Source organism: Triplophysa dalaica, chromosome 8 (genome assembly GCF_015846415.1).
Source record: "Triplophysa dalaica isolate WHDGS20190420 chromosome 8, ASM1584641v1, whole genome shotgun sequence".
NCBI classification, from domain to species: Eukaryota; Metazoa; Chordata; class Actinopteri; order Cypriniformes; family Nemacheilidae; genus Triplophysa; species Triplophysa dalaica.
In genome coordinates, this window is record NC_079549.1 from 23,809,849 (window position 1) to 23,837,846 (window position 27,998).

Here is a 27,998-nt window from a genome sequence, read left to right on the forward strand (position 1 = left end):
ATCTTGGTCGACAAGCGCGTGAACCAATCAGCGTCAGGGAGGCGGAGCGCGTCCGTACGCTCCTCTTCATCAAAAAAGAAAAGCGACACACAACAACACAAGCACATCATGATCTTTATGATGACTTTATGTCAAAGAGCTTTATTAGTTTAATAGTTCTCTATTAGTATTCCACGTACAAATAGCACTGTTTTGGAGAGCGTCTTGATTGACAAGCGCGTAAACCAATCAGCGTCGGGGAGGTGGGGCGCTTGGATTCGCTCGCTCCACTTCCCCACACAAGAGAAAGCGGCGGAGACGGGAGATTTTATCCCCATCATCACTTTGACCGGACCTGCAAGGAACTGCAGTGGACAGCGACGGCCATCGATCCCGCACCATCACCGGCTTCAGCGAAGACGTGAAGGCACCGGATCCTCTGGAGATGGCGGGGATTCTGGCTTGGTTCTGGAACGAGAGGTTCTGGCTTCCTCACAACGTCACCTGGGCTGACTTGAAAAACACAGACGAGTCGAGCTTTCCTCAAGCGGAGGATCTGTATCTGGCGTGTCCTTTGGCTTTCTGCATGTTCATGATCCGGCTGCTTTTTGAGAGGTAACGTTACGTCCGTCATCATCATCATCATCATCATCGTTATTGCCGAGATGTTGAGCTCCATCCTTAGCGGCTGAGGGTGATGTTGGGACAGACAGCTCTGCTGAAAAAAAAAACAACACAAATTGTAATGGTTTTCATTGCAAACACCATTATGAACCATTAGCTATTTAATCTGACCATTACAGCAGAACGGAGACAGGCATACACCATTATACAAACAATATATTACTATTAGAAGTCCATTAGAATTTCTGTGCTGCTTTCTGTTGCTTCTTGTCAGGGAGGTTTCTCCTTATTTCCTTTAATTGTCACAATACAGATCAATGACAGGGATCCGTGAGGGTGATGGTGCTGAGGAAAGTGGGTCACTTGGATGCCGTTTGCCGTATTTTTCTGATGGAGATGCTCGATTCATAAGTCAATCTCGCAGGCCTAGACATTCAAGACCTGCTTCATCCTTTATGAGCCTTAATGCAGTTACTCATCATTGTGAATAATGAACTGTATAGATATTGATATGCCCTTTGCATCTAAACAACCCGAAATATACACAAAGCCGTTAATCCGGACCAAACTGGATCTTTAAAGACTTTTAGTCTTTGGTGTCTTATTTATTTCCTGAGAAATAACAACAATGGAAACCATCACAGTGGATTCAATGGTTGTTATGGGAATTTAATGGGCTTTAATGGAAAATATAATGGTGTGGGTCGTTCTATTGGTGGATGGGAACCAATAGAACGGCATTAAATCATACTGGAGTAACGCTCAGAACACACTTCTTATGGAAGTTTTGTAATGGTTGGAATGGTACATTACGATGGTATTTGCCTTAGAATTTGTGTTTTGTTCGTCAGCAGGGTTTACTTATTTTATTATTTCTTTTATCTTGGAAATAAGCATAATGAAAGGAATCGTTTTCCCAAACATTCTGTCAATATATATTGAGTCTGACGACATGCCAAACAAGTACAGTATCTCGCAGAAGTGAGCACACCACTCTCATTTTTGAAAATATTTGATTATATCTTTTCATGTGACAACACTGAAGATATGACACTTTGCCACAAGCAAGTCTCCAGACCTAAACCCTTTTGAGCATCTGTTGGGCGCAAGGTCTCTAACATCCACCAGCTCTGTGATGACGTCATGAAAGAGGACTCCAGTGGCAACCTGTGAAGCTCCGGTGAACTCCATACCCAAGAGGGTTAAGGCAGTGCTGGAAAATAATGGTGGCCACACACAAAATATTGACCCTTCGGGCCCAATTCGGACATTTTCACTTAGGGGTGTACTCACTTTTGTTCCCAGCGGTTTAGACATGAATGGCTCTGTGTTGAGTTATTTTGAGGGGACAGCAAACAAGATGTACACTACACTCACTACTTTACATTGTAGGAAAGTGTCATTTCTTCAGTGTTGTCACGTGAAAAGATATAATCAAATATGTACAAAAATCTGAGGTGTGTACTCACTTCTGTGAGATACTGTATGTTTACACATTTATTTAAGGTGACATTTAGATAAATGTAAATGACATTTTAGATTTTACAGTTGCAATTCTTCATCCAAAAATGATCCTTTTGTGTTACATCCTGGAAAACAGCATACAATATCATGTTGAGTAAAAAAAATGACAGAACTTTCTCATTGGGAAGCATTCTTTTCATTTTCTCATTTTTGGCAAATGTAATATTCTAAAAGGTGCTTCTGAGACAAAAAAGTAGCACTTCTTACCTAATCTGTGGGGCATAGCGTGTCATATTTTGCATTTATGTATATGCAACGGACCATCTGGTAATAGGTTACCTTCATCTGACAGCGAAGTTCTTCAAATTTCTTCAATTTCTTTTCTTTACTTTTTTTGAGAGTTTTAAAATAAGTTTTTTGTTTAATTTCTGTACAAAACATTTTTATAGAGGTGACAGCGTGTCTCTACCAGCAATAACAAATTTATGAGAAAGCTGTTGTTAAAGATCCCTGAAGTCAGAACGGGATTTACAATAACAATAAAAAAGCGACATAAAAATGTATTTAAAATATGGATGACTCATGCTGCACTTACTCGTTTTGTGCAATCAAAAGCTCTCTAGAACGAGAATATCTCCCCCTTAATCGTGTGCTAATGCTTGTCATGTAAGCTTAAGGCTGTTAGAGTTTAACCAAAAAATGTTAATAGCTAATATGTTCTGCCTCAAGCCCTCAACTTCCTGTTTCAATTGGAAATATAACAGATGAAAGAAAGCTGTTAATTTAGATATTTTGGTTCTTGTGGTCTTCTCTGTGAAAGAAGACACATTATCTGAAGTGCAAACATGCTCTGTTATCCCCTCGCCTTGAACCGTGTGGAGTTTGATATTGAACAACAGCTCGTTTATGAAATTTCAGCTCAAATAAAAAACAAAGAATGCAAATGCCACAGATCCATCTGGTAGACTCTGTAATCGTATCTCAGATTTATAAAAGAATCATCTCTGCGGGGTCTTCTGCACTGAATCGCGTTTATCGTGCGATGTGCTTCATTAAAATGAGATTTAGAGCTTAATTAACTGACAGAAGCTCATTAGAATGGTTCAGATTCAGGCCGGGTTTGGCTGTTTTTGTTTTATTTTTTGGTCCGGGCGCTCGATTGGCTGATATTTGGCCATTTAGAGATTATTGTCATCTGTCGAGAAATCTTTCTGTCCCAATATCTGTCGATAACAAAATCTACCAACAGACTACATGCATTGCACATCTTGTTTGCTGCCTTAGGTTATTTTCCCATGCACATTTTATTCTCCGCAGTGAAAGCTTTTGTAATCTCATCATCATTCGCATTTTCTGCTTTTGTCCGGAGGCACTAAAGCTACAGCTTTTAATTTCTAAGCGATAATGTTTTTATTTTCTTTTTAATATTATTGTTATCGTGCTAACAAGATGTAATCACAGTAGCGTAACGGCATCAGTGGTTTGTTGACAGTGGGTGAATTCCTGTGATCCGCGCAAGGGCGTTCATTTCCCCTCCACAGATTCTTATCCGACTTTCCCGAAAGCATCTGCTCAGCTGGAGTAAGACGAGCGCTCGCGAATGTGTGCGTCACGTCACGCTCTCTGATGATAGAGGACAACCACAGAGCCAAATGTTTCTTTAAGCCGCACTCTGTTGTTTCTTGGGGATAGTTCACCCCCAAAATTTTTTTTTTTATCATTTACTCACCTTCAAGTTGTTCCCAATCTGTATAAATGTCTTTGTTCTGATGAACACAGAAAGATATTTTGAAGAATGATTAACCAAACAGATCTCGACCTCCCATAGTAGGAAAATAACAATTGTTGTCAAAGGTGCCCCAGAACTGTTTGCTGTCCTACATTCACACACTTCAAAATATCTTCTCTGTGTTCATCAGAACAAAGACTTTTATACAGATTTGGAACAGCTCGAAGGGGAGTAAATAATGACAGTGATGGGTGAAGATATGGATATGGAAGATATTAATGCTGTCTGATAGACCCACAGAAGTAAATTGATGGCGGTTGTTATTGCCAGATGTGAATCTAATAAAGTGTTTTTATCGGTTGTTGTAGGTTTATTGCAAGGCCGTGTGCACTAGGTCTAAAAATCCAAGCCAATGGACCGCAGAAGGCTCAGCCCAACGCTATTCTGGAGAAGGTCTTTACCGCTATCACTAAGGTAAAGAACATTTTTCTTGAAAAATTGTGTTAAAGGGACAGTTCACCCAAAACAGAAAATTCTGTCATGAATTACTCACTCTCTATTTGTTTCAAATCTGTATAAATTTCATTGTTTGGTTGAACACGGAGAAAGATATTTGGACGAATGCGTCGGCTTTTATCAGGGCTTGTCACCAGATCTATTTTTACTCCACCATACGACTGTGGTTCCTTGACAAATATCCAGACTGTCAAACACTCAAATTTCAGCCGGACTTTACAATCTAAGAGACGGCGAAAGATAAAACTGGGAATGTGTTTTCTGCTGTTATAAAGTGATTGAATCGAATTGATGTTTGTTAGAAACCGTATTCCAATGGAGATAAATCCTGTGGCTATCGTAAAGCAATCTTCACATTTATAATTATGCATTTATTCCACTTTCTTTTAAGAGATATTTTATATTCTCGTCTGAAGTGCTTCTTCAATCTTTAACCGTCAAAAGGCAAAAAAATAGTGATATAAAGATCATTCGCGATTTAAATGGTTACCTGCCAAATCTTTTTCTAAATTGAATAAGCTCTCAAACTGAATCTTAACGCTGATGTTCTCTGTGTCTTACAGCATCCGGATGAGAAGAGGTTAGAGGGTCTGTCCAAGCAGCTGGACTGGGACGTGAGGACCATTCAGCGCTGGTTCAGACAACGACGCAACCAGGAGAAACCCAGCACGCTGGCGCGCTTCTGCGAGAGCATGTGAGAGGCCAAAATACTTCCTTGATCGAACAGTGCTGCTTTTGCCTTATTTGTTGTTGTTGGAGGGGCTGTTAACCCTTTCAGCACATGGAGAAGACATCGCATTAATTATGCTTTCAATTTCATATAAGAATGATGATCCTAAACTACAGTAGTGGTCAAAAGTGATGTTTGGACGGAGACTTTGGTTGTCGGAGGCTGGACATCACCTTTGGCCTTTACTGATGCTCAGGGTGTCACAGAGACAGATATCATGTCCAAGTTCATACACTGCTTGTAGCTTCAGCATTGGGATTTTTGTAGTGATTCTGTTCTGTAGACTGATAGTCTCGCGTGAAAAGCCCCAGAGGTGAAGGAGTTATCATCTCATCTTCGCTACAACATGAAGCTGTGCTGTTTCCTTCAGAGGCAATTAAGTGACCGTCTCTAAAGATGACAGAACACGCTAGCTTGCCAGTGTAGTCCAATGAGAATAATAGATAATAAACACCACAAAAATACTGCCTACACTGCAAAAATGTTACAATTACTAAGCATTTTTAGTCTTGTTTTCTAATGCATATAAACATTCCTAAATCAAGGAACACTTTCTTGACAAGGAAGGTGACCTGCAAAATTTTGTCTTGTTTTATAAGAAAACCATACAGGAATTAGGGAAGTTTATGGTAAGAACAAGCAAAAAGTCTGCCAATGGGGTGAGAAAAATAAACTTGAATTAGGAAAAAAGTAAAAATTCTCACCCCATTGGCAGATTTTTTGCTGGTTTTTGTCAAAGACTTCCCTAATTCTAAGAATTTTATGTCAAGAAAGTGTATTTAAATTTAATACGTTTTAGATATTTTGACTAGAAACAAGACCAAAATGAAATTGTTTTAGTTGTGTGACTGTTTTTGTTTTTTAGTCAAACAGGCATCACAGGTCAAGTCGAATGCATTGCATTGTGGGATACAGAATTGCTTGCAGTAGTCTCTGAGATAGTAATAGTAATGTCTTTGTGTACTATTTTTCATACAGAGTTAAAAGATGTTCATTGAACACAGACTGGTGGTCTTTTCATCGAATGCACAACAGTGTTTTTTCTGCTCTCTCACGTTGCGAGTGAGAAATCACAGAGCTCATAAAAGTATAAATTGGAGAAAGTGGATTTTTGTACGCCCACAGCCATAAAGGAATATTTTTAGTCTCCATAGAAACACAATGTGACTTTAAGGTTTCACAGCGTGTGCGGCTTGTTCTCTTTATTTTCAGTTCACAATTTCTCAGAGATAAAAAACTTTAAAAATAATAATAGCTACATTTTTGTAATTTTTTTAAGAAATTAGTCATGCCATTTAATGTCAAAAACGGTTGACAGGGTGTTGCATGTGGTTCCGTGGCATTCCGGGCGGTTGCCAGGGCGATTCAGGTGGTTCTGGGTCATCATGAGTGGTTGCAAGGGTGTTGCAGGTGGTTTCCGGGGCATTGTGGGTGGTGCCAGGGCGATTCAGGTGGTTCTGGGTCATAGTGAGTGGTTGCCAGGGTGCCGCAGGTGGTAACCAGGGAAATTATGGGGGGCTACCAGAGTGCAGTTAAGCTCTTCTTGTGCCATGGATTTCAATTGCATTGAGTCTCATATTTGTGGGGGTATTCCCTGCCTGTATTTTAACATAATTAAAGGTTATTAAAGGGGGATGTTTTGAAACTGGTGTTTCTGTAGCTCGGTGTGTAGGTTTTGGGTTTGAATCCTTTTCTGTGCTTACGTTTATTTGGCCAATCTTGATCAAATCAGTTGTATGACAAACTCTAGAATAATGGTAAACATACAGTATATAGAGTCTAGCTTTAGCAACCCTAAATGTTGCCAAGCAACCGCCTCATCAGGTAATTAACCCTGTTTGTTTTAATTGATGGAGATTAAGACTGACCTTTTCATTTCAATATGTCACGATTCATTCCGTTATCTCTTTGTTTAACAAGGATTTACTGTTCATTCGCCAAACAATGTTTTTTTATGAATTTTCTTGATTTTCTTTAAGTTTAAGATCTGCTGTTTATTTGAAGTACAACAGCGTTACTAGGAATAGGAAACACTACCAAGTATTTTCTGAAATAATGTAAAAAAAATCTCTCTTTTCAACGGGGATGGGTGACAGTGTTAGACTCTCAGATCAACAGGGACACACACCAAACAAATTGTTTACTCTCTAACAAAATTGTCCAAATCCAGTGATTGATTATTTCTTTAAAGCGTTCATTGTGTCATTCTGGTGTCTTTTAAACACAGTTGTGTCCAGAAGGACTGCTTCAAACTTGTGCGACTTAAGTTTCCGCTCATCGGTGAATGGCCTGTGGGTCTCAGTCCGGTGTTAAGCTCGGCATTTAAGCTTCCAAACTCAATTGATGTTGTTTTTATTTTACAAGCGGTGAGACTGGGAGTCACGTCTGTGCGGATATCACAGCAGTAATTAATGTGATCTATCACAGAATAAACCCCAGTGGCTTTACTAGTACAGTAATTTGGCCTCAGGGATCTCTCTCTCTCTCTCTCTCTCTCTCTCTCTCTCTCTCTCTCTCTCTCTCTCTCTCTCTGAGAACAGGTGGTGAGATCTACAGTATAATAACCTCAGTTATTTATATTCTTCTGAATTGCAGCAGTAATTTTGTAAGCTGTAATTGAAGTCAGTCATTTTTTAATTCCGATTTTGTTTTCCTTTGCCTGCTGCCGTTCGCCATCTTTAGCTGAATATTTCATTGTGTTGTGTGTAAACTGCTGTCAGAACCTTCAGGTTTGGTGGATTTAACATAAATGATAAAGTTAATAACAAATCAGTGAATATTTGTTTGGTCCGTATAAGTAACACAGCTTGGACATCAAACTGAATGCAATTTTTCTTTAAAGTCATAATGCAGAATGTTTTCAGTGAGGGTTAGGCGATATTCTTTGTTTGTACATTATAAAAATCATTATGTCTATGCTGTGTGTTTTTGTGTGTGTGTGTGTGTGTGTGTGTGTGTGACTTTATATTTTCTATAAATGTCGACACAAGTTCAAAAACTTTAAAGGAGTGGCTGAAAATGAAATAAGAAAGATAAGTCAACGAAAGACTTTACTCCTTTTCCAGCCTTTTCTTTCTTACAGAAGATGTGATGCTCTGAAATATTGTCACAGTAACAGATAACATGCACATGTGTGATTGTTCTTGAACACATCGAGCCTTTAAAACATTTCTAGGTTTAATAAAATAGCATTTTCCTGGAAATTGAATACAATGTGTGACGAAATATCATGAGAAGCTTTTTCTCAATGACTTATTTGTATTGTGTTCTCTTCACAGGTGGAGGTTCACTTTTTACCTGTACATATTTACATACGGTGTGCGGTTCCTAAAAAAGGTAAAAACCCACTTATCTGAGTTACTGATAGTCAGTATGAACCAGTGAATGTTTTGTTGATGTCTTGTCAAAATCTTCATACTGATCTGAATGTATCTTATAAAAACACTCATTTACTGACTTGATGCTATCGAACAGACGTGTCTTTTTTAACTACCGTACAACAACAATTTAGAACAGATGGAGAATTAGTTTCCTATTTACTGATTGGGTTTTTCATCTACAAAACCACACGCACAGCGAGAGCTTTCCTTTTTGTGTTTGGTGATGGCGACCGTGAGCCGTCTCTGTAGATTTGAGTTTAATATTGTTTGTTGTCTTGTACCGTGTCTCGCGTCCATAAACTCGCTCGGCCCAAAAGAAGCTATTCATAATTCATAACTCCATCCATAATGCAGATATTTCTCCTCGACGTAAACATGTTCTGCAGAACTCCACCCATCTTTAAGACTCTTCAATGAAGCATTTGAATGCGTAGTTCACCCAAAAGTCATTTATTATTCACTTGCGCTTCTGTTGTTCTGTAAAACGAACATGTTTGAAGTAAATAATTCTGAGTGAATTGCATTTGTTTAAGTGCTTCGTTTGCTTTGATTAATCGTAATAAATGCTGAACTATTCAGTGCATTGTTTGCATATATGCATATTACTGCAGCTGTGTGTGTGTGTGAGAGTGTTTTTATAGAAACTCGGCCGAAGGTGAACGTCTTGAACCGAATGACAGAGCAGTTTGTTAAATGACTTCATGTTCTGCGTCTGGGACAAATTCACACCAGCCGTGTTATTAATAGCACAAGACACAGATACACATACAGGTTTGGAAAGAGTAGGTTTATCTATATTTTGCAAGCTTAAGTCCGATTGGTTGTTTATGCGATCTGTGAGGAAAAGCACACAGGTTTTTTAATCGTGTTTACTGGGGCTGGGTTTCGATTCTGATGTTACGATTCGAGACCGATTCACAAGCTCTTGATTCGATTTTTGATTACAGATTTAATACAAATACTATAGATATTTCATTAGGTTACAATGGAGAACTAAAAAATGAAACGAAGAGCCACAAACCTGTATATTAAACTTCTAACACATTTGTGGTATAGGGTTCTCACGGTAATATAAACATATCTTAAGATACTATACCTGATGAAATATTACGATACCAAGTAGTATTGTGATGCTGTGTCATGTTCATAATCAAAATTGACAAAATAGACCAAAATTCCTTAATACAGAGATCTAAATGAAACATGTTGTATTTAGTGAACTGTATTATACTGCTCACTACAATATTTGCAGTATTAACTTTACTAATTGGAAAAGTTTTAGCAAGAACTGAAGTATACTATAATATTTACTGTGGTAAGAATTAAAAACACTACTGTCAAGTAATTTTAGTAACGTTTACTGTAGTAACTATTAAAGTTTTTTTTAACATTGGAACTAATTCAATAAATGTTAGACAAATTGCATTTATATCAATGCTTATAAAGGAAAATGTTAGCTTACTTTTAATGCTACTAAAACGGCCAGTAGGTGGCGGCATTTTTTTTTGTGTCAGTGAATCAGCTGATTCATTCAAGAAAACTCACTGAATCATTATCACGCCCGATTCGTTCAAAACACAGATTCATTGAAGAGAGAAACACCACAAAAAGAAATATTACAGTGTTCAGATGAACGTTAATGCACATATGCAACATTATGTACTACCGTTGAACAAAACATTAACAAACGGCATCATGGGAATATTTAAGCTTTAGCATTGCGATGCTAACGTTTTACCAGCACACTGTGCAACCCTACTTGGGTATATTGAAACAGAACAGTCGCATACCTTGATCAAACAGGATCAGGTTATTTCACAATTAAGATACAGTATAACAACAAAATGTTTCAAAATTACCTGTAAAAAGAGGTCGCAAATATGTGAGGCGCTGCCTTATGTGAAGGTGATGTTAAATCTGACGACTCAACCGCATCCGCCATGTTAATTAAGCAATTATTGAACTAAATGCTTCATGTTGTTACGTCCACCCGTTGTAAACAGAAAAGTGACGTCTAGTGGAAAATAGTAGCAAAAACTTTCACTTTAATGAATGTTCAGTGCTTAAGGAAATATGTAGGAAAAAAGCGATTCACGGCTTTTGAGAATCGATATGAAATCGACCGCATTTTTTAAAAAAAGGGTCCTGGGTTGAGAGTGTTATTGAGATAAAATGTTTTTTGGAGGTGCCAGGTAGTGATGGCAAGATTGAGGAATTTGATATCGGAGTAAAACTGTAATTTTCTGTTCTACGAGCGTTCTTCTAGACTTGCGTAAAATCTCACATCTAAACACACACACGACAATGTTTCATGTACAGAATCATACAGAAGCGTTGGCACCACTCATTTTATCTGTTTTGTATTTTTTATTTGACAATTATCTGCATGCTTTGAATTTGTCTCTTTGTTTGTGGCCCGTGAGTAAGATTGTGTAAAGCAGGTTATTATCATCTCTTTGCCGTGTACTCGTGCTCCCCGGGGTTGTTAACAAAGACACACACACACAGCGTTTCCATTTTCTCATTACAATAACCCACAGCAAAATGCCGTGGATCGAGTCGTACGTCAGCATCTGGAAACATGACGCACATCTCAGGATATTAAGCTTTACAACATGCTTTGATGGAAGCTTACTTTCAGACATAATTATGTGGTTATCCAAAAGAAAAATCGAATCAAGTCCATAGCTCTTACAGTAATGATATTTTCAGTGTTTTATAGTGTGGTGTAAATGGCAATATTTAAAAGCCCTTTCAGGGATATTATCTTGTGCTTTTAGTGTGTGACTCTTTAGGTCATTCATCTATGTCTGTTTGATTTAAAGACGCCGTGGCTGTGGGACACCAGAAAGTGCTGGTACAGTTACCCCTATCAGGTACATCCATAAATATTCAAGCTTACCAAACACGTTTTCCATCACAATCACCTGTGCCAAACTTAAAATAAATTTAAATATATTTTGACACCAAACATTTGACAGATTTCTGCTAACCTTAAGGATTGACTGGCACAAAGGATGTACAGTTCCACAAGCAGTGGTGGTCCTCCCTATAAGCGAATTAAGCGGCTGCTTAGGGCCCCACCCCCGCTAGGGAGCCCCCAAGAGCACATAAACATACAGCTTTTTGTGATATATTCACAACACATCCCTTTTCTCACGTAGGGCCGTACCCACGATTTTTTCTGTGGTGTGCGTTAAAATTTGTGAAATTACTGAATAAACCCAACATTGCAATAACAAAATAAGTGAGGTGGCTAATCAAATGAAAGGAGGTGGGAGTTACTCTTGACAGAGCCCAGCAGTGACCAAACAAATCACAGACGTAGCTACTTTCACGTCTTCAGCTGTAGTTCAGCAAGACGCTTCAGTTTTAAAGTTGAAGTTGAGTGCTATATAACACAGCAGTCACACGAAATATTGTAAGTGACTAAAAACATTAAATATTTGATAACTGTTTAGTGTTTAACGATAGAAATGATGAACATCTGACAGTATTCACTGATGCAAATGACAAAATGCTGATTAAGATGAAAAATATGTAATTTACGTGAATTCAGAGTTTTGTTTGGGATAAGGTTAAGAATAATTTTGTGCATGTTGTAAATAAATGTAATAGTTATATAAGTTAATAAAATAAATAAAAAAGATTAAATCATCCTCAAGGGCTGTGTGGCTTTAAACCGGTGTTTGTAGGTTGTGGTTAAAATAAAATTCAAATTATTTATAAAAAAAGATTTAAAGTGTTTATGCAAATAATCAAACATTGACGATAGTCGATTGTATTTAGGGCACCCCCAAATAAAATTTAGCTTAGGGCCCCCTAAAGGGCCTGCTCTGTCCACAAGCCTAAACTTGATTCGCATTGAAATGATACCGTGATTCAGTGATGACGCTAAAGCCAAAAGAGAGGAATACCAAATCTGCTTAGTGGTTTAATGATTTGAATTAATATTAGCAGAAATGTGTTTGATTTAACATCATCTTTTCACCAAGAAAATGATCAAGACATGTTTAGCGCTGCCCAAAATCTTCTGTTCCCTTTCTGTCGGTCTCTCGACGTTGTGTCGAGAACGACAGATGGGGTTCGCTCCTGAGAACCTATCAACTCTGACTACTATAGAAAAGGCCAATGAAATTTGGCGAATGAAATTTGCATGCCGGGCTCCGCCCCCGGATATCCGGTATAAAAGGACGCCGGCGTGCAGCATTCATTTACCTTTTGTTCTTCAGAGCCATCGACTCATGAGTACAAAAACTGAAGTTTTTTCTTCCTACAACTACACTGCCGGATCTAAGACCTGTCCCAGCGGATCGTCCCTCCTGCAGCGATCTTCCCCTGGGTGTCTCGGCGGCTCCAGTGGTGTCAGAGCTATTTCTACAAAAGTCCTTTTCAGGACTAACAACTCTACAGCGTGGCATGTCCCGCTGTTCTCTTGGGTGCGGTACCCTCATCGAGGAGGGGGATGGACACGAGCGCTGTATTAGGTGTCTGGGCGTCCAGCACGCCGAGGCAGCGTTCAGTGACGCATCTTGCCCGCACTGCGGGCAGATCGTCATGCAAAAGTTGCGGTCACGGTTGGCTGTCTTCCTACAGGAACCAGCCAACATTTCGTCTGCTACCCGGGCCGTGACATCTGTGGCTAAAACCCAGATCTCCGGACCGGTTAGCGGCGTTAGTGATTTGGGGACTTCTGCGGACGCAAACCCGCCAGCCAAGCGCTCACGGGCCGCTCGCACCCCAGCACGCTCTTTTGGCCATTCCCCACCCAGCGGTGGCACACCGTCTGGATCCTCCTCTGCGCATTCGGCAACGGATCGCAGAGCGGATGAGATGTCGATCGCAGCATCGGAGGGAGAGATGCCGACATCCGACAATGAAGATTCCGAACTCCCCCCCCCGGGGGGTAGAGCTCAGGAGGAAGCAGAAGTCGAGATGTCGGTCATGCTAACCCGGGCTGCCGCCAGCATTGGGCTGCAATGTACGCCATTGCCTCTACCCCAACGCTCGCGGTTGGATACTTGGTTCCTGGGGTCGGAACGTGGTGTCAAGCCACGCCCACCCCCGGTTCCATTTTTCCCGGAGGTGCATGAGGAGCTGTGTCGGACCTGGAGCGCCCCTCTCACGGCTCGTTCCTCGCAGACCAGCTCCGCCTCCCTCACCTCCCTCGATGGTGGGGCAGCCAGGGGCTACGTCGATGTCCCCCAGGTGGAGCGTGCCATTGCTGTGCACCTATGCCCGCAAGCGGCTGCCACCTGGAGGACCCGACCTCGTCTCCCGTCCAAAGCCTGTAAGACTTCTGCTTCTCTGGTGGCGAAGGCTTACAGTGCTGCGGGCCAGGCTGCCTCCTCTCTCCACGCCATGGCCATCCTGCAGGTCCATCAGGCCAAGGCGTTGAGAGAACTCCACGAGGGTAGGGCCGACCCGGGTGTCATGCAGGAACTCCGCGCCGCCACTGACCTCGCTCTAAGGGCGACTAAGGTGACGGCGCGGGCCCTGGGTCGGACGATGTCCACTCTGGTGGTCCAGGAGAGACACCTCTGGCTTAACCTTGCGAGTATGAGTGACGCCGACAAAGTACGCTTTCTCGACGCACCCATCTCGCAGGGTGGGCTGTTCGGGGACACCGTCGAGAGCTTCGCACAGCAGTTCTCGGCGGTCAAGGAGCAGACTGAGGCGATAAGCCACATTCTACCGCGCCGTGAATCGACGGCCCCCCGGCCTTCGACTTCCCGCGCACCTCCTGCTCCCCGACAGCCCAGGGCCTCTTCGAACCCGACACCGGTTAAGGCGCACCCCCAGGCTGCACCCCGGAAGAGGACTCCGAAGGCTAGGCCCCCTCCTCGCCAGCAGCCTTCCAGGAAGCGCCCCTGACGAGAAGACGCCGGGGAAAGCAACATCTGGCCCGACCGTCACAGTTCCTCCTCTGACAGGTCGGTATGGGACGAATCCTGCCTCGTTTCCAAAGCCGGGCCCTTATCAGGGCCTGGCGCCCACTTGCTCACAAAGAGAGTTGTTTCCCCCGCGCGTTCACCCCAGCCTTTCGCACACTCCCCCGGACTGTGCTCGGCGTTCCGACCTCACACCCTGGCGAGGTGTGAGGCCGCACACATCCGACAGCTGTCACCACTCTCGACCCGACAGTGCGTGCCGTTGTCCCGCCAGGCAGGAATACAGGTGGAGCCAACCATCCCCCCGGGGAAGCCCCGGCGACACTCGGTTGACTCCACCCGCCAACGAACCACCCTCCGTGGGAATGGTGAAACAGGCCGTCCCCTTGGTCCCCCTGTCACAGTCCCTGGGAGCTTGGCTAAGGTTGCCCACACTGTCTCGGTGGCTAATGCGGACGGTCCGTCTCGGCTACTCGATCCAGTTCGCCAGGGCCCCTCCCAAGTTCCGGGGCATCATCTCCCCCTCTCTCAGAGGCAGAGACGCCTCCGTGCTTCGGGCAGAGGTATCCACCCTCCTGGCGAAACAGGCGATCGAGTCCGTCCCACTAGCCGAGATGTTCAGCGGGTTTTACAGCCCGGTTTTCATCGTTCCCAAGAAAGACGGAGGGTTGCGCCCTATTCTGGACCTACGTATCCTGAACAGGCACCTTCACAAGCTGCCCTTCAAGATGCTAACCCAGAAGCGCATCCTGACATCTATCAGGTGTCAGGATTGGTTCGTGGCAATCGACCTGAAGGACGCTTACTTTCATGTCTCGATTCTTCCTCGACACCGACCGTTCCTACGGTTCGCTTTCGAGGGTCGAGCATATCAGTACAAAGTCCTCCCCTTCGGTCTGTCCCTGTCTCCACGAGTCTTCACGAAGATCGTGGAGGCCGCCCTCGCTCCTCTCCGGGAGAGAGGTGTGCGAATACTCAACTATCTCGACGACTGGCTTATCTTGGCGCACTCGCGGGATCTGTTGTGTACACAGAGGGACATGGTGCTCCGGCACCTAGACCGATTGGGCCTTCAGGTCAACCGAGAAAAGAGCAAACTCTCCCCAGTGCAGACGATCCTCTTTCTCGGTATGGAACTCAACTCTGTCACCATGTCGGCGCAGCTGTCCGCAGCACGCGCCCAGTCAGTCTTGGATTGCTTGGACCAGTTCAAGCAATCGGCGGTCCCCCTGAAACTATTTCAGAGGCTCCTGGGACACATGGCATCTTCCGCGGCTATAACACCCCTCGGATTGATGCACATGAGACCGCTCCAACACTGGCTACAGAGTCGAGTTCCGAGGACGGCGTGGCACACCGGCAGCAGGCGTATGGTGGTAACGCCTGTATGTCGAAGCACCCTAACCCCTTGGTCTTCCATGACCTTTCTCCGAGCTGGGGTTCCCCTCGGGCTGCCCACGAGGCACGTCGTGGTGACGACGGACGCCTCGCTGCAGGGTTGGGGTGCAGTGTGCAACGGGCACGCGGTAGCGGGGCGCTGGACGGGCCCCCAACTGCGCTGGCACATCAATTGCCTAGAGTTGTGGACTGTACTGCTTGCACTGAGAAGGCTCCGGCCTCTAGTGCAAGGTCAGCACGTACTGGTTCGCCTGGACAGTACCACAGCCGTAGCGTACATCAATCGCCAGGGTGGCGTGCGCTCACGGCAACTATCACAACTTGCCCGACGCCTCCTCCTGTGGAGTCCCGCTCCCTGCGTGCCACCTACATCCCAGGCGTACTGAACGAGACAGCCGACGCGCTCTCTCGACAGTACACTCCCTGCGGAGAGTGGCGACTCCACCCTCGTGCAGTCCAGCTTATTTGGGTGCGGTACGGACAGGCACAGATAGACCTCTTTGCCTCCCGCGACACCACCCATTGTCCGCTTTGGTACGCCCTGACCGAGGCCCCCCTCGGCATGGATGCCCTGGCGCACAACTGGCCACGAGACAAGCGGAAGTACGCCTTCCCCCCAGTGAGCCTCCTTGCACAGACCCTGTGCAAGGTCAGGGAAGAGGAGCAACAGGTGTTACTGGTTGCGCCCTACTGGCCCAACCGCACTTGGTTCTCGGAGCTGATGCTCTTGACAACAACTCCCCCCTGGCCCATTCCCCTGACAGAGGACCTGCTCTCTCAGGGGATGGGCACGTTCTGGCATCCCAGGCCAGACCTCTGGAACCTCCATGTCTGGTCCCTGGACGGGACGAGGAGACCCTGAGTAGGTTACACCCCGCTGTGGCTGAAACCATCTTACAGGCACGGGCGCCATCCACTAGGCGGTTATACGCCTACAAATGGCGCCTCTTCTCATCCTGGTGTCTCTCCCAAGGAGAAGACCCACAGAGATGCTCGGTCGGGATCGTGTTGTCCTTTCTACAACAGAGACTGGAGACTAACATCTCCCCTTCCACACTGAAGGTGTATGTAGCCGCTATCGCCTCTCATCACGATTCAGTGCTCGGAAGGTCTCTAGGGCAACACGACCTGGTCACTAGGTTCCTAAGGGGCGCAAGACGACGCAACCCGCCTCGTCTCCGCTCCATACCCTCATGGGACCTTAACGTGGTCTTGAGGGGCCTAGCCGAGCCCCCCTTTGAGCCCCTTGAAGCTTCCGATCTTACTCACCTAACGACTAAGACGGTTCTTCTTGTGGCGCTCGCATCCTTTAAGAGGATAGGGGATCTCCATGCATTCTCTGTGTCCCCGGACTGCCTTGATTTCGGCCCTGGCTACTCTCACGTTCGCCTGAGACCCAGGCCCGGATACGTGCCCAAAGTTCCCACTACTCCCTTTCGGGACCGAGTGGTGAACTTGCAGGCGCTCCCCACCGGGGAGCAAGACCCAACCCGGTCCGTGTTGTGTCCAGTACGCGCTCTGCGCCTCTACTTGGACCGCACTCAGAGCTTCCGCAGTTCTGATCAGCTCTTTGTCTGTTTCGGAGGACAGCAGAAGGGGAAGGCTGTCTCCAAACAGAGACTAGCGCACTGGATCGTAGATGCCGTTACTACCGCATACCGATCTCAGAATTTGCCATGCCCATTGGCGGTTACGGCTCACTCTACTCGGGGTATAGCCACTTCATGGGCACTGGCCAGAGGCGCGTCTCTGGCAGACATTTGTAGAGCTGCGGGTTGGGCTACGCCCACCACCTTCGCAAGGTTTTACAATCTTCGCGTAAACCCGGTATCAGCTCACGTCCTACGTGGCGACATGTAGGAGTGACATCCGGGAGGGCGTATGCCTGCGAAAGCACCTTCCCACCCTCCCCGAGGTTGGGTCAGTGTGCTATCTATCCCCTTTTCTTCTTACCCATTCTGGCTAAGAAAATTGGGACCTCACCAGCCTTCTTTCTTACCCACACCCTGGTTAAGAACAGGCATTCCTTCCATCACTAAGCAAGCACTCCTGGGGGTTGGCTGGGCAGAGCAGCCTTCCCCCTTAGGCCGGGAAACCTTATGACCTATCTCACATAGTTCTAACCGGACCTGTGCTATCAGACGCAGTAACACCCCCTCCGAGGGCTGTTCCGTCTGCCATACCCTCATGACTATGGTTCCCAAGCTTGGTAACCCATGAGCTTCCCCAGGTGGACCTCCACCTCGCGGTACTACCCAGTCCGCCCGTTCCATGCGTTCTCCTCCAAGGACGAGACCATATCATATCTCCACCATTTTCCTCCCCACGGGTAGGAGGTGGCCTCTGCAGCGCTTCTCTGATTAAGAGTTGCGCTTTTCCCGGTGTAAACCCGAGCCGGACGGCCTCTCGCCTGAGAGAGCTAAGGCCCCGTCCGTGAAAGGTTACCGGTCAGGGCTGTCCCCATCTTTCTCCCAGAAAGCTCTGGAACCCCCCGACCACCACACTGGAAGGTTACAAGTTTCACGAAAGCGTCGAGCTGACACGCCCCGGCTTGTTACCGTCGCTTCGCTGAGGTTGTGACGCGATACACGTTTGTGGCGTTTTCCATTGATAACCCCATCTGTCGTTCTCGACACAACGTCGAGAGACCGACAGAAAGGGAACGTCTTGGTTACGTATGTAACCTCAGTTCCCTGATGGAGGGAACGAGACGTTGTGTCCCTTATGCCACAAACTTGTATCGTTTCTGTTGTAGTTGTGAGAGGCTCTCAGGCTCTTCAGAACAAGAGGTAAATGAATGCTGCACGCCGGCGTCCTTTTATACCGGATATCCGGGGGCGGAGCCCGGCATGCAAATTTCATTCGCCAAATTTCATTGGCCTTTTCTATAGTAGTCAGAGTTGATAGGTTCTCAGGAGCGAACCCCATCTGTCGTTCTCGACACAACGTCTCGTTCCCTCCATCAGGGAACTGAGGTTACATACGTAACCAAGACGTTTTTTCATATGCTTGATGTTTTTTGTTAACAGTATTGTGTTTTGTGATTTTTCTAGCCGTTAACAGTGGATTTACATTATTACTACATACTGGAGCTGTCCTTCTATCTGTCACTGCTCTTCACTCAGTTCACGGACATCAGAAGGAAGGTACGCAAGCGTGAGTTTACGCTCATTATACACTTCTTTATCACATTTGAAGCGTACAGAGAAACTTCTTCTCTTCACAGCATCAGTACTGTAAGCTGTTACTTCTGAACACGACGACTGGAAATGAGAAATTTGCGTGTATGAGGGATGTTTGGGTCTTGTTTTTGAGGTTCACATTGGGGTCATTTACATTAAAACACAAATCTCTGGTTTCTTGTGATTCACATCAGTTTGCTGGAGAATGTTAAACATTTGATATTATGACCATTCATACATGGTACAGTTTCATTTTCAGCTCAAACTGAAGTCATTCACATTCATCCACATTGATCAGCCATCATCATATTAAAAAGGCAGTATTATACATGTGTATATTGTATATTATACTGTATATCCAATTCAATTAGTTGTTTGATGTGTCATTTGGACTCTTACATAAAGACTCTTGTCTATAAAAGGTTTAAATGCTGTCTTTAGTCTTTAGAATAATTTTTTCCAAGACATGTTTCTTAAGTGAAAGAGTGTTATTACTCTATATTATTCTGTTTATAACACCCACCGTTCCAAATAAGATAATAATAGAACACAATTATCTGCTGTATATCATGTAAGTGTACATGATGTTATTGAAGAAAAAGACATCTGACTTTTATGCAGAAGTGAACATTTTCAGGACATTATGACCGCTGGTTATTGAGTAAAATCACACTCTCACGCTGGACAGATGAATAAATAAAGGCTGGAAACGCATTCAACAATGTCCGTCTTAAACAAATCTCATGTTAATTCATTCCAATTCTGAACAAGTGAACAAGCCTCAGGCGTGTGAAAAGCTTCATTTAGATCCGTGGACGCTGGATTTGTCCCGTGTTGATGACGGTCGAGTCGTCTCCATGTTGAAGTGCCTCTCATGAGCATCTTTGTTCAATGCTGTGATGGATGAGAGACTGTGTGTGTGTTTGAACAGGTGGACAGTTTTAATCAAAGACTTCTTGAAATGACTGTTAGCATCTGTGGTTTTAGTTTTTCAGTTTTCTATTTTTTCTATTTAACACATCACAGACTGACTCACTCCTCATTTCTTGGTTGAGTGTTGCAACGCTGTTTTTATGACTCTTTCAACAACAATGTACCTCATTCTGGTGTCTTTATTATATTTAAATGAAATTATTCATATCAACACACATCATCCAAAGTTTGTTTTGCAGATCATTCCAGTATGTGATCTAAAGAAATTTGGACTTTTAACTTAAACAAATTTTAACTACAGTTTAACCTAAAATGGATTGCATTTATCCAATGTGTGATAAGAAAGATGGTGTCTCAGTGTTTGCCTACTGACATGTGTTTCCATACGTAGCTGTGATTAGGTTTGTATTTAGAATTTGTATGTGTGCTGATATGTAATCGGTGTGAGATCACGCATGTAAACACATGTACGTACACATGCTGTACTTTTTGCCTTACAAGTACCGATGTTTACTTCAGGAAAACCAAAACTATTTTATTATTTTACATTTGTGCAGTTAGTAGACACTTTTACACTGCAAAAAAGTATTCTTTTTTTGTCTTGTTTGCTAGTAAGAATATCTAAAAACTCTCAAATAAATGCGGTACATTCACTTGACAAGAAAATATATCACAATATTGAGTCTTGTTCTATGAAAGAACAAAATAAGAATTAATAAGTATGTTTATGTTTAAAACAAGCAAGAAAAATCTTCCAATCGGGTTGAAAAATTGAACTTAAATTTACTCATTTTTCTTACCCCAATGACAAATATAAAACAGGTTTCTTTGGTGACTTTCCTTGTTAAGTCGATGCTTCCTGATTCCAGGATTGTTAGATATTTGTTCTAGAAAACGAGACTAAAATGTTTTGAATTAAATTTATGTTTCACAGTGCATCCAAAGTGACTTCAGGGGTATAATCTTTCATCAATGTGTGTTTTCCATTGGACTCAAACATAACCTCTTCTCTGAGCTCCAGGTTGTCTTTCCTATTTTTAGTTTCTCATCAGACATTGAGGATGCTCAGTCTTCTCTTTCTCTCTCTCTCTCTCTCTCTCTCTCTCTCTCTATCGCTCTCTCTCTTTCTGTCTTTGTTCATGCTTCAGTTCTCTTTATCTTCTCTTCTTCATCATCATCATCATGAAGCTGCTCAGCCGCATCACTGTGATCCCATCATGAGTCTGTCTGAAGTGTTTGAAAGGTTTTCGAGTGTCGTTCAAGAACTCACATTGAACTCCTCTACGACCGACAGTTACAGACCCTTCACCAGATAGTGCTAGCAACCCTGTCATCACTAGGAATTTTAGTCAATCCTCTCCGCTGGTTCAAATCCTACTTCTCCGGCAGGTCCTTAAGGGGGTCATGGAGGGGCTCGGTCTCCACTGCTCCCCATATGATCACTGGGGTCCCTCAGGGATCAGTGCTTGGACCGCTCATTTTCTCCATCTACACGACATCCTTGGGACCCATCATATGGGCACACAGCTTCTCCTATCACTGTTATGCTGACGGAACCCCAATTTATATCTTGCTTGGAAAAAACTCTAAATCACGCAAATGAGTCGTGCCCTAGTCCAATTGGTGAACCACTGCGAATTTACGTCACTAGATATAGTCCTGGCCTACGTTTTTCCAGAAAGTCCTGTGAGAAACTCTTCTCCCCCAAACACTGTAGCTTGTGAGCCTCATTTGCGGTAGACCATTCACAGCAAACTATCAGTTAAAGAAATCTGATCAGAGTAGACTGGCAGAAAGGAGGGGATTAGACAGCCGAACTAATCATATGAGAGTCAGTCAAGAAGTAAGGTAAGAAAATCTGCCTATCATAACAAAATGATAGTGTTTTTACACCTTGTATATATAATGTTGTTGGACACTACATAAACCAAAATAGGACCATAAAAATCAAGGAATATTTAGTCTTTAACATTAAAACAGGTTAGACCTTATCTCACTTGTAATCTCAAGGTTGGCCTACTGCATTGCTCTCCTCGCTGGTCTTCCATCATTCAGAACGCAGCAGCACGCCTCGTCTTCCAACAGCCCAAAAGGGCTCATGTGACACCCCATTTCATCTCTCTACACTGGGTGAATCCCGTATCAGATTCATGTCACTAATGCTTGCCTTCAGGACTATCACTGGATCTGCACCAGCATACTTTCACACCCTCCTACACCCCATCAAGAACCCTGCGTTCAGCAAACCAGCGGTGTCTTGTATTGCCTTCTCATATGGGCAGTAAATCACTTTTCCGCTCATCAACTCCTTCCTGGTGGAACATTCTTCCCCAACTTAGTCCGGTCAACCACATCTCTCACAACATTCAAAGAACTACTTAAAACCCATCTCTTCTGTGAATACTTGACAGGCAAAGGAAAGAAAGAGAAAATCTCTAACCCTCTCTCTTTCTCTCAACAGGTATTGTTCTGGCTTTTGTGGAAACTAGTAACTTGGTATTAGCTCTAATTTTATTATTGCTCCAGTGTGACATATCGCTTTATTGCTCTCTGAACCCTCTGTAAGTTGCTTTGGATAAAAGCGTCTGCTAAATGAATAACTTTAATGTAAATGTAAGAAGGTTTCATTAGCTCCTGTGTGTTGGGAATGCGATTTCTTTATTTTAATGTAGAATGTTAAAGGAAATTTCACCCAAAAATACGATTGTCGTCCCCTTTTGGCATCATCTCTTTAGTTGTAGGATCATATTTAATTAAACAAATGACTTCCAAACCACCCGAGTTGAACAACTTTACCTTCGTTTTTTCAAAGGACATGAAATAAAGATCACACGTATGTTAACGCACTCCATGTGACGTTCCGCAGGACTTTCTACTCATGTTTCTCCACCATGTGGCCACCATCTCTCTGATCACCTTCTCATATGTGAATAACATGGCTCGAGTGGGAGCGCTGGTCATGTGTCTGCACGATGCGGCCGACGTCCTGGTGGAGGTGATTTCATCTTATTTCTTTATCTTTATTCTGTTTATTTATTGTGTCTGTGTTTTTGACAACACTCATAATTTGGAATGAAAGGAAAACCCTCCTTAAAACTTTGCAGCTTGTGTCCATCCAACTCAGCCTTCGATGTTAGATTTGATCTAGCTTTGGAAGTTCCTTATCATTGGTCGACATCCCTCGAGCGTCTTAGAAGCTCTCGGTTCATTTGATCCATACCATCCAACCATCAAATGCAAGACTGATGATGTTGTAAATGATAAAGCACGTTTGTGTCCGTAGGCTGCTAAAATGGCCAACTACGCCAAGTGTCGGAGACTGTGCAACATTCTGTTTGTGATGTTTGCTCTGGTGTTCATCAGCTCCAGGCTGGGAGTTTATCCTTTGTGGTAAGAAACCCTTCTCTTCTCTTACAGTAGCAGATGATGTGCCGACCACTTCAGTCATGTCAACTCTGATGTCATTCTCTGTTGTAACCTAGAGATTTTTCATCTGAAATCTGTTATTATTTCTCAGCGGTTTAGGTTTTGACACCTTCAGTTGGATGTTGTTGCCGAGTAATAGTTACTATGGTAACGGCAGTGATGTTGAGATCACTTCAGAACGAGCAAGAATAGATCTTTGGGTTTTGCAGCAGTATGTGTGATTTAGTCAAATCAATACCTCGAACGTGACGGTTTGTTTTGACAAAATTGGAATTAACGGAATGCTTTGGGTCAATACGGTTTAAGTCCGATCAACATTGTTGATGAGTAATGCTGTTAAGCACAGAAAGCACTTTAAAAAGAAGCACAAAAAATAAGACATTTAATGGAAGGACACATAAATTGAGTTTAATATTGTTACTGTGGAACAAATTGAAATAATTTTCTATGGAAAACAACATCATGAGTTATAATATACAGTATATAACATTCTGGGTTTAGTGAAATCTTCAAACACCAACGGTAACAGAACATGAACAAAGATGAATTTCTCTGGCAGCTGTATAGAAATCAAAAGAAAAAGAATCATTCAGAAAGCTTATCTAGATTGTGTTTAGTTTTAGTTTTTTGGTAATTATAATTTATAGGCATTTTAAGATTCATCTAAAGACAGAAGATGAAATATCAAACTGTTTATTAAACTGCGGTTCACACATTACATGCCGTACATTAAAAGGATAGAGTTTGACGTACACAAACCCTGTTTGGACTGAAAAAATAATGTTTATTGGACTGAATATATTAGCTTTTTGTATACTAGATGTAAAGTTTTGTTGGATAACACGGCAGCCTGAAGCGTAGCTTTATTCTGTATTTGAAAACCCGTCATCTGTGTTTTATTTTGATTCATGATTCATGTCGAGATGATTGTAAGTGTTTGTGGTGGGTTTTGAGTGTTTTTCTGATGGCTTTTGTGAGATGAATTAATCATGCAGACACTCCACACCAAGAGTCAGAGAGAGTCTGTGTGTTATATTACATTTGAATACATTTTGATTGGAACATTTGTTTTAAAAGTGATTCCAACCATATTGTTCCTTTCTGTTGTTGTTGTTGGAGTGAAATTGAAAACAATTTAAGCTTTTTCGCTTTGGGGGCGGTGTTATCCTACTAAAGATGTAAAATATTGATTTCTTTAGTGGCCATTGTTCAAGTCGTCGAGAGTCAGGGGCCGGATTTCACTGAACATTTCTTAAGACAAAATATGAGATTGTTCTTAAGAAAAATGTAAGGAAGTGTGTAAGAATCTTCCTTCTTAAGAAGTTTGCAAATATTTTTTAAGAAAATCTACATTTTTAATATAAGAATATAATGACATAGGCTTTGTAAGTCAATTTTGAGAAAAAAAATAAAACCAGTCTTAACGTTTTTTTACAAAATACAAAACGTTTTGAAAATACAAAACACTCCAAACTTTTTCTCAAATTAGAATTTAGGAACAAATACGACAGTAAAGAAGAATTTTCTTCTTAAGAATGTTTTGTGAATCCAGTGAAAGAAGATCATTCTACTGTCTTGAATTGTTTATTTATTTATTAGATATTATTTATTAGAATGATCTTGCTTGTTCTATAAACACCATGCACTGTGCTGTGTTTTATTTCTGTGTTTGTCAGTTTTTCTCATTTGCTCCTGTAAAGCTCCTTTGGACTAATGCACATTGTGAAAAGCACTATATAAATAAATTGAATTGAATTAAGCTATTTAAATGAATGAAAGTTCCCTATTAAAGTTTTTTATATTGGTATACTGGGCTGTACAGGTTTGTCATTGTTCGTGGTTGTGTGTGTTTTCAGGATTTTAAACAGCACTGTGTTTGAGAGTTGGGAGATTGTCGGGTCGTTTCCGTCCTGGTGGGTGTTTAACCTGCTGTTGGTGCTGCTGCAGACCCTTCACATGTTCTGGTCGTATCTCATCCTGCGTATCTCCTGCAGGGCCATCTCCAGAGGAAAGGTCAGACACAACTCTTATTGACTCTTTCATTGATGTTCTCATTATATCGTTGGGTTTTATTTTGTGTGTTCTTTTGTCAATGCAGAGTCATTGTTATAGAGAGTCAGCTTGTGTTATAGCTCATTTGTACTTATTATAATTCTTTCTTTTATGTTTTTCTTCTTCATTGCTGCCGTCAAAGGCGGGGAAATGGAATCCTTTACATGTAAGTATTAGAGAATTTTTTCGAACTGATCAAACCGTGATTCTAATTTGTATGATAGTTTGATTATTAAATAAAACAAGATTGACGTCCAGCACTAAACTATATATAAGTTTATGAATGAGATCGTACAGATTCATTTGATCTAGCCACCAATAATAAAAACAAAAATGATAATAATTAATTTAATTATTATGTAATATTATTGAAAATATATATATATATATTAATGTAATTATTATATATTTTATTATATACTATATTCATTTAAGTATAAATAACAAATTATAAAATGCAAAATACTTTTGTCTTTCACTAGATACATTAATAAAAACATTTGTCTGAAACAAAAAGATGTTTGTGAAAATGACTTCACTGTTACTCTTACATTTAAATATAAAAGTTAAACTAAAATTACTCCAGGAATTGTGTCTTTAACATTGCTGTTTATTTTTGCCAACCTTCACATTGATCTTCCAAAATAAGGTGTTGCGGTAAATGAGAGAAAATCATTGTGAAAAGTCAGATGCTATCGTATTGCTTGCTTCCATCAGTGATTATAGGTTTGACTGACCTCTGACAGAAGAGGGCGACACTTTAGCAAACACTGTTGAAACGAGTCACACCCTGTGCCAAAATCAGCCTGTGTGAGGTACAGTCGGAGTGAAATATTCATGTTTTTACTCAGGTGTCAAAGGATGACCGCAGTGATATTGAGAGCAGCTCTGATGAAGATGAACTTCGACCTCCTCCTCACAAACATCACACTAACGGGACAAACGGAGCCCACGGCACCAACGGTTACCTGTCCTCGACCCACTGTCCAGACGAACACTAACCGTCACGGACATTCCAGCTGCGAGACGGTACCTGCATCACTGCTCTGTGTCAAAACATGTATGAACATTGCCGGTCCAGTACTGGAAATTCTCAATAATGTGAATGCGGTTTTTCACCATCCTCTTATATCTTTTGCCTTTCATGTTTTTGTGTTCTTTATTGGTAAACGTTCACTGGTTATCAAAGCACCTTTTAGATTCAATGCAGCTCAACTCACTGTCTCTTTGAGCAGCTGAATGAAAGCGTGGTTCTTTCTATCATAATCATGTGAGCATGCTGCATTTCTGCCATCATGGATCGGTAGTGTTCTTGGATTAATGTGTCTTAATTTATTTTTTCATCCGTAGTAAGTAATAGTAAGTTTGTTGCTTTTAAAATTTTCGATGTACACACCCTATTTACATACACCAACAGGACGGTGGTGCCGTTGCCCGGGCCAGAGCCACATTACGCTTTTCCACCCGAAACGTTTTACCCGCACGTATGACACAAGACGAACTCTACACAAAAAGTGTTGTTGCATTCTGAAATATGATGTTCAGTGAATAACAAACCTTGCAAAAGCACACCCATAGCCACAAACGGATAGAAGGGGGTCACAATATTACATTTTCACTGCACGATAACCGGTGCCAAAAAACACGAAATGATCGCTTTATCTATTGAATTTTTTAAAATGTCAATGTAATATCATACGTGTAGGTTTAAGTTTGACATAAATTGATATACCGATAATCAATAATACTTTGTGACACCCCTAATTCGTATCAATATAGTTTTGTCCCTCTCAAGTCGGTGGAATCGCAGGCTTTCATGATCTGGGCTTCAGCACCAAAGCTAAGTTGGTGTAAAAGTTTTTTTTATGATTTGCAAAGGTATTTCTACACATATTGACGAGTTATTCAAAGTCAATCAAAATGAATTTGCATTAACACACACTAGTGTGTCACAAACTTATTTTCACAGATACATCGATCATGAAGTGTCTGAATCAGTGTTTCAAGGTCCTGAAAGAGTAATGGAAATATTTGACCGAATGATGAATAAAGACTGCAGAGACTGAAATCTTCTGTTGCTTTTAACACCTTTAGAAAGTATTCCACCTTCAGAAAGATTTTGTTTGAGATGCTGTAAAATTGAGCCGTTTATCAATATTATATTCACGTAATACCACGAAATAGCATAAGGTCCCAAAATTGAACTCAAGTTTAGGAAATATCCCCCAGTCACGATATTGTTTTCATCCATTTAAACGTTTTAGGAACACGGTACACGAGAAACATATCAATTCAGTCTGTGTGAGACCGGGATAGTGAACACGCACTTTGTTGAATAAGATGCGCCGAACACTGGTTTATTACGTTGTTGTTTGTTTTTGTGCTTTTTATCAGATTTGTTTTGTTTGAATTGAAATGATGCTGCAGATTTACTGATTTGTTTGCTCTTATTTGAGTGTTTGGAGGATGTTTGTGTTTGGAGAGATGTGTGCTGCTGCTGCTGCTGCTGCTGTCTGTGAAGGTGGAGAAGCTCTACGGTCGTCTCATTTGCACTCGGACAGACGTGCGGCTGTGTTGTGTGATTTACATTTGATGTCAAAAGCAAGGCAAAGACCAACCAAACATCTCTGCCTTCGCTAGAAAATCTGATTATCAGCTGGTCTAATGAAAATGTTGCCATGTATTTTAAATAAA

General features: G+C 42.3%; 1 protein-coding gene across 1 annotated transcript; it reads left to right on the forward strand.

Moving 5' to 3' along the window:
- The first annotated feature begins 15 nt into the window (after positions 1–15).
- On the forward strand, positions 16–27,993 carry cers6 (ceramide synthase 6). Its single transcript, XM_056755315.1, has 11 exons — positions 16–594; positions 4,165–4,270; positions 4,876–5,006; positions 8,321–8,378; positions 11,248–11,298; positions 18,765–18,857; positions 22,693–22,821; positions 23,110–23,216; positions 25,109–25,265; positions 25,447–25,470; positions 26,156–27,993. The coding sequence occupies exons 1-11, from the start codon at positions 425–427 to the stop codon at positions 26,303–26,305; spliced, it is 1,176 nt and encodes a 391-aa protein (XP_056611293.1). The 5' UTR covers positions 16–424; the 3' UTR covers positions 26,306–27,993.
- Positions 27,994–27,998: the final 5 nt, after the last annotated feature.

Excerpts from the sequence above, each read along its gene's own strand:
- cers6 (XM_056755315.1), top strand. The coding sequence starts at position 425 with ATGGCGGGGATTCTGGCTTGGTTCTGGAACGAGAGGTTCTGGCTTCCT. Across the intron at positions 4,271-4,875 it reads TCTTTACCGCTATCACTAAG|CATCCGGATGAGAAGAGGTT; the intron begins GTAAAGAACATT and ends TGTGTCTTACAG. Across the intron at positions 5,007-8,320 it reads GCGCGCTTCTGCGAGAGCAT|GTGGAGGTTCACTTTTTACC; the intron begins GTGAGAGGCCAA and ends TTCTCTTCACAG.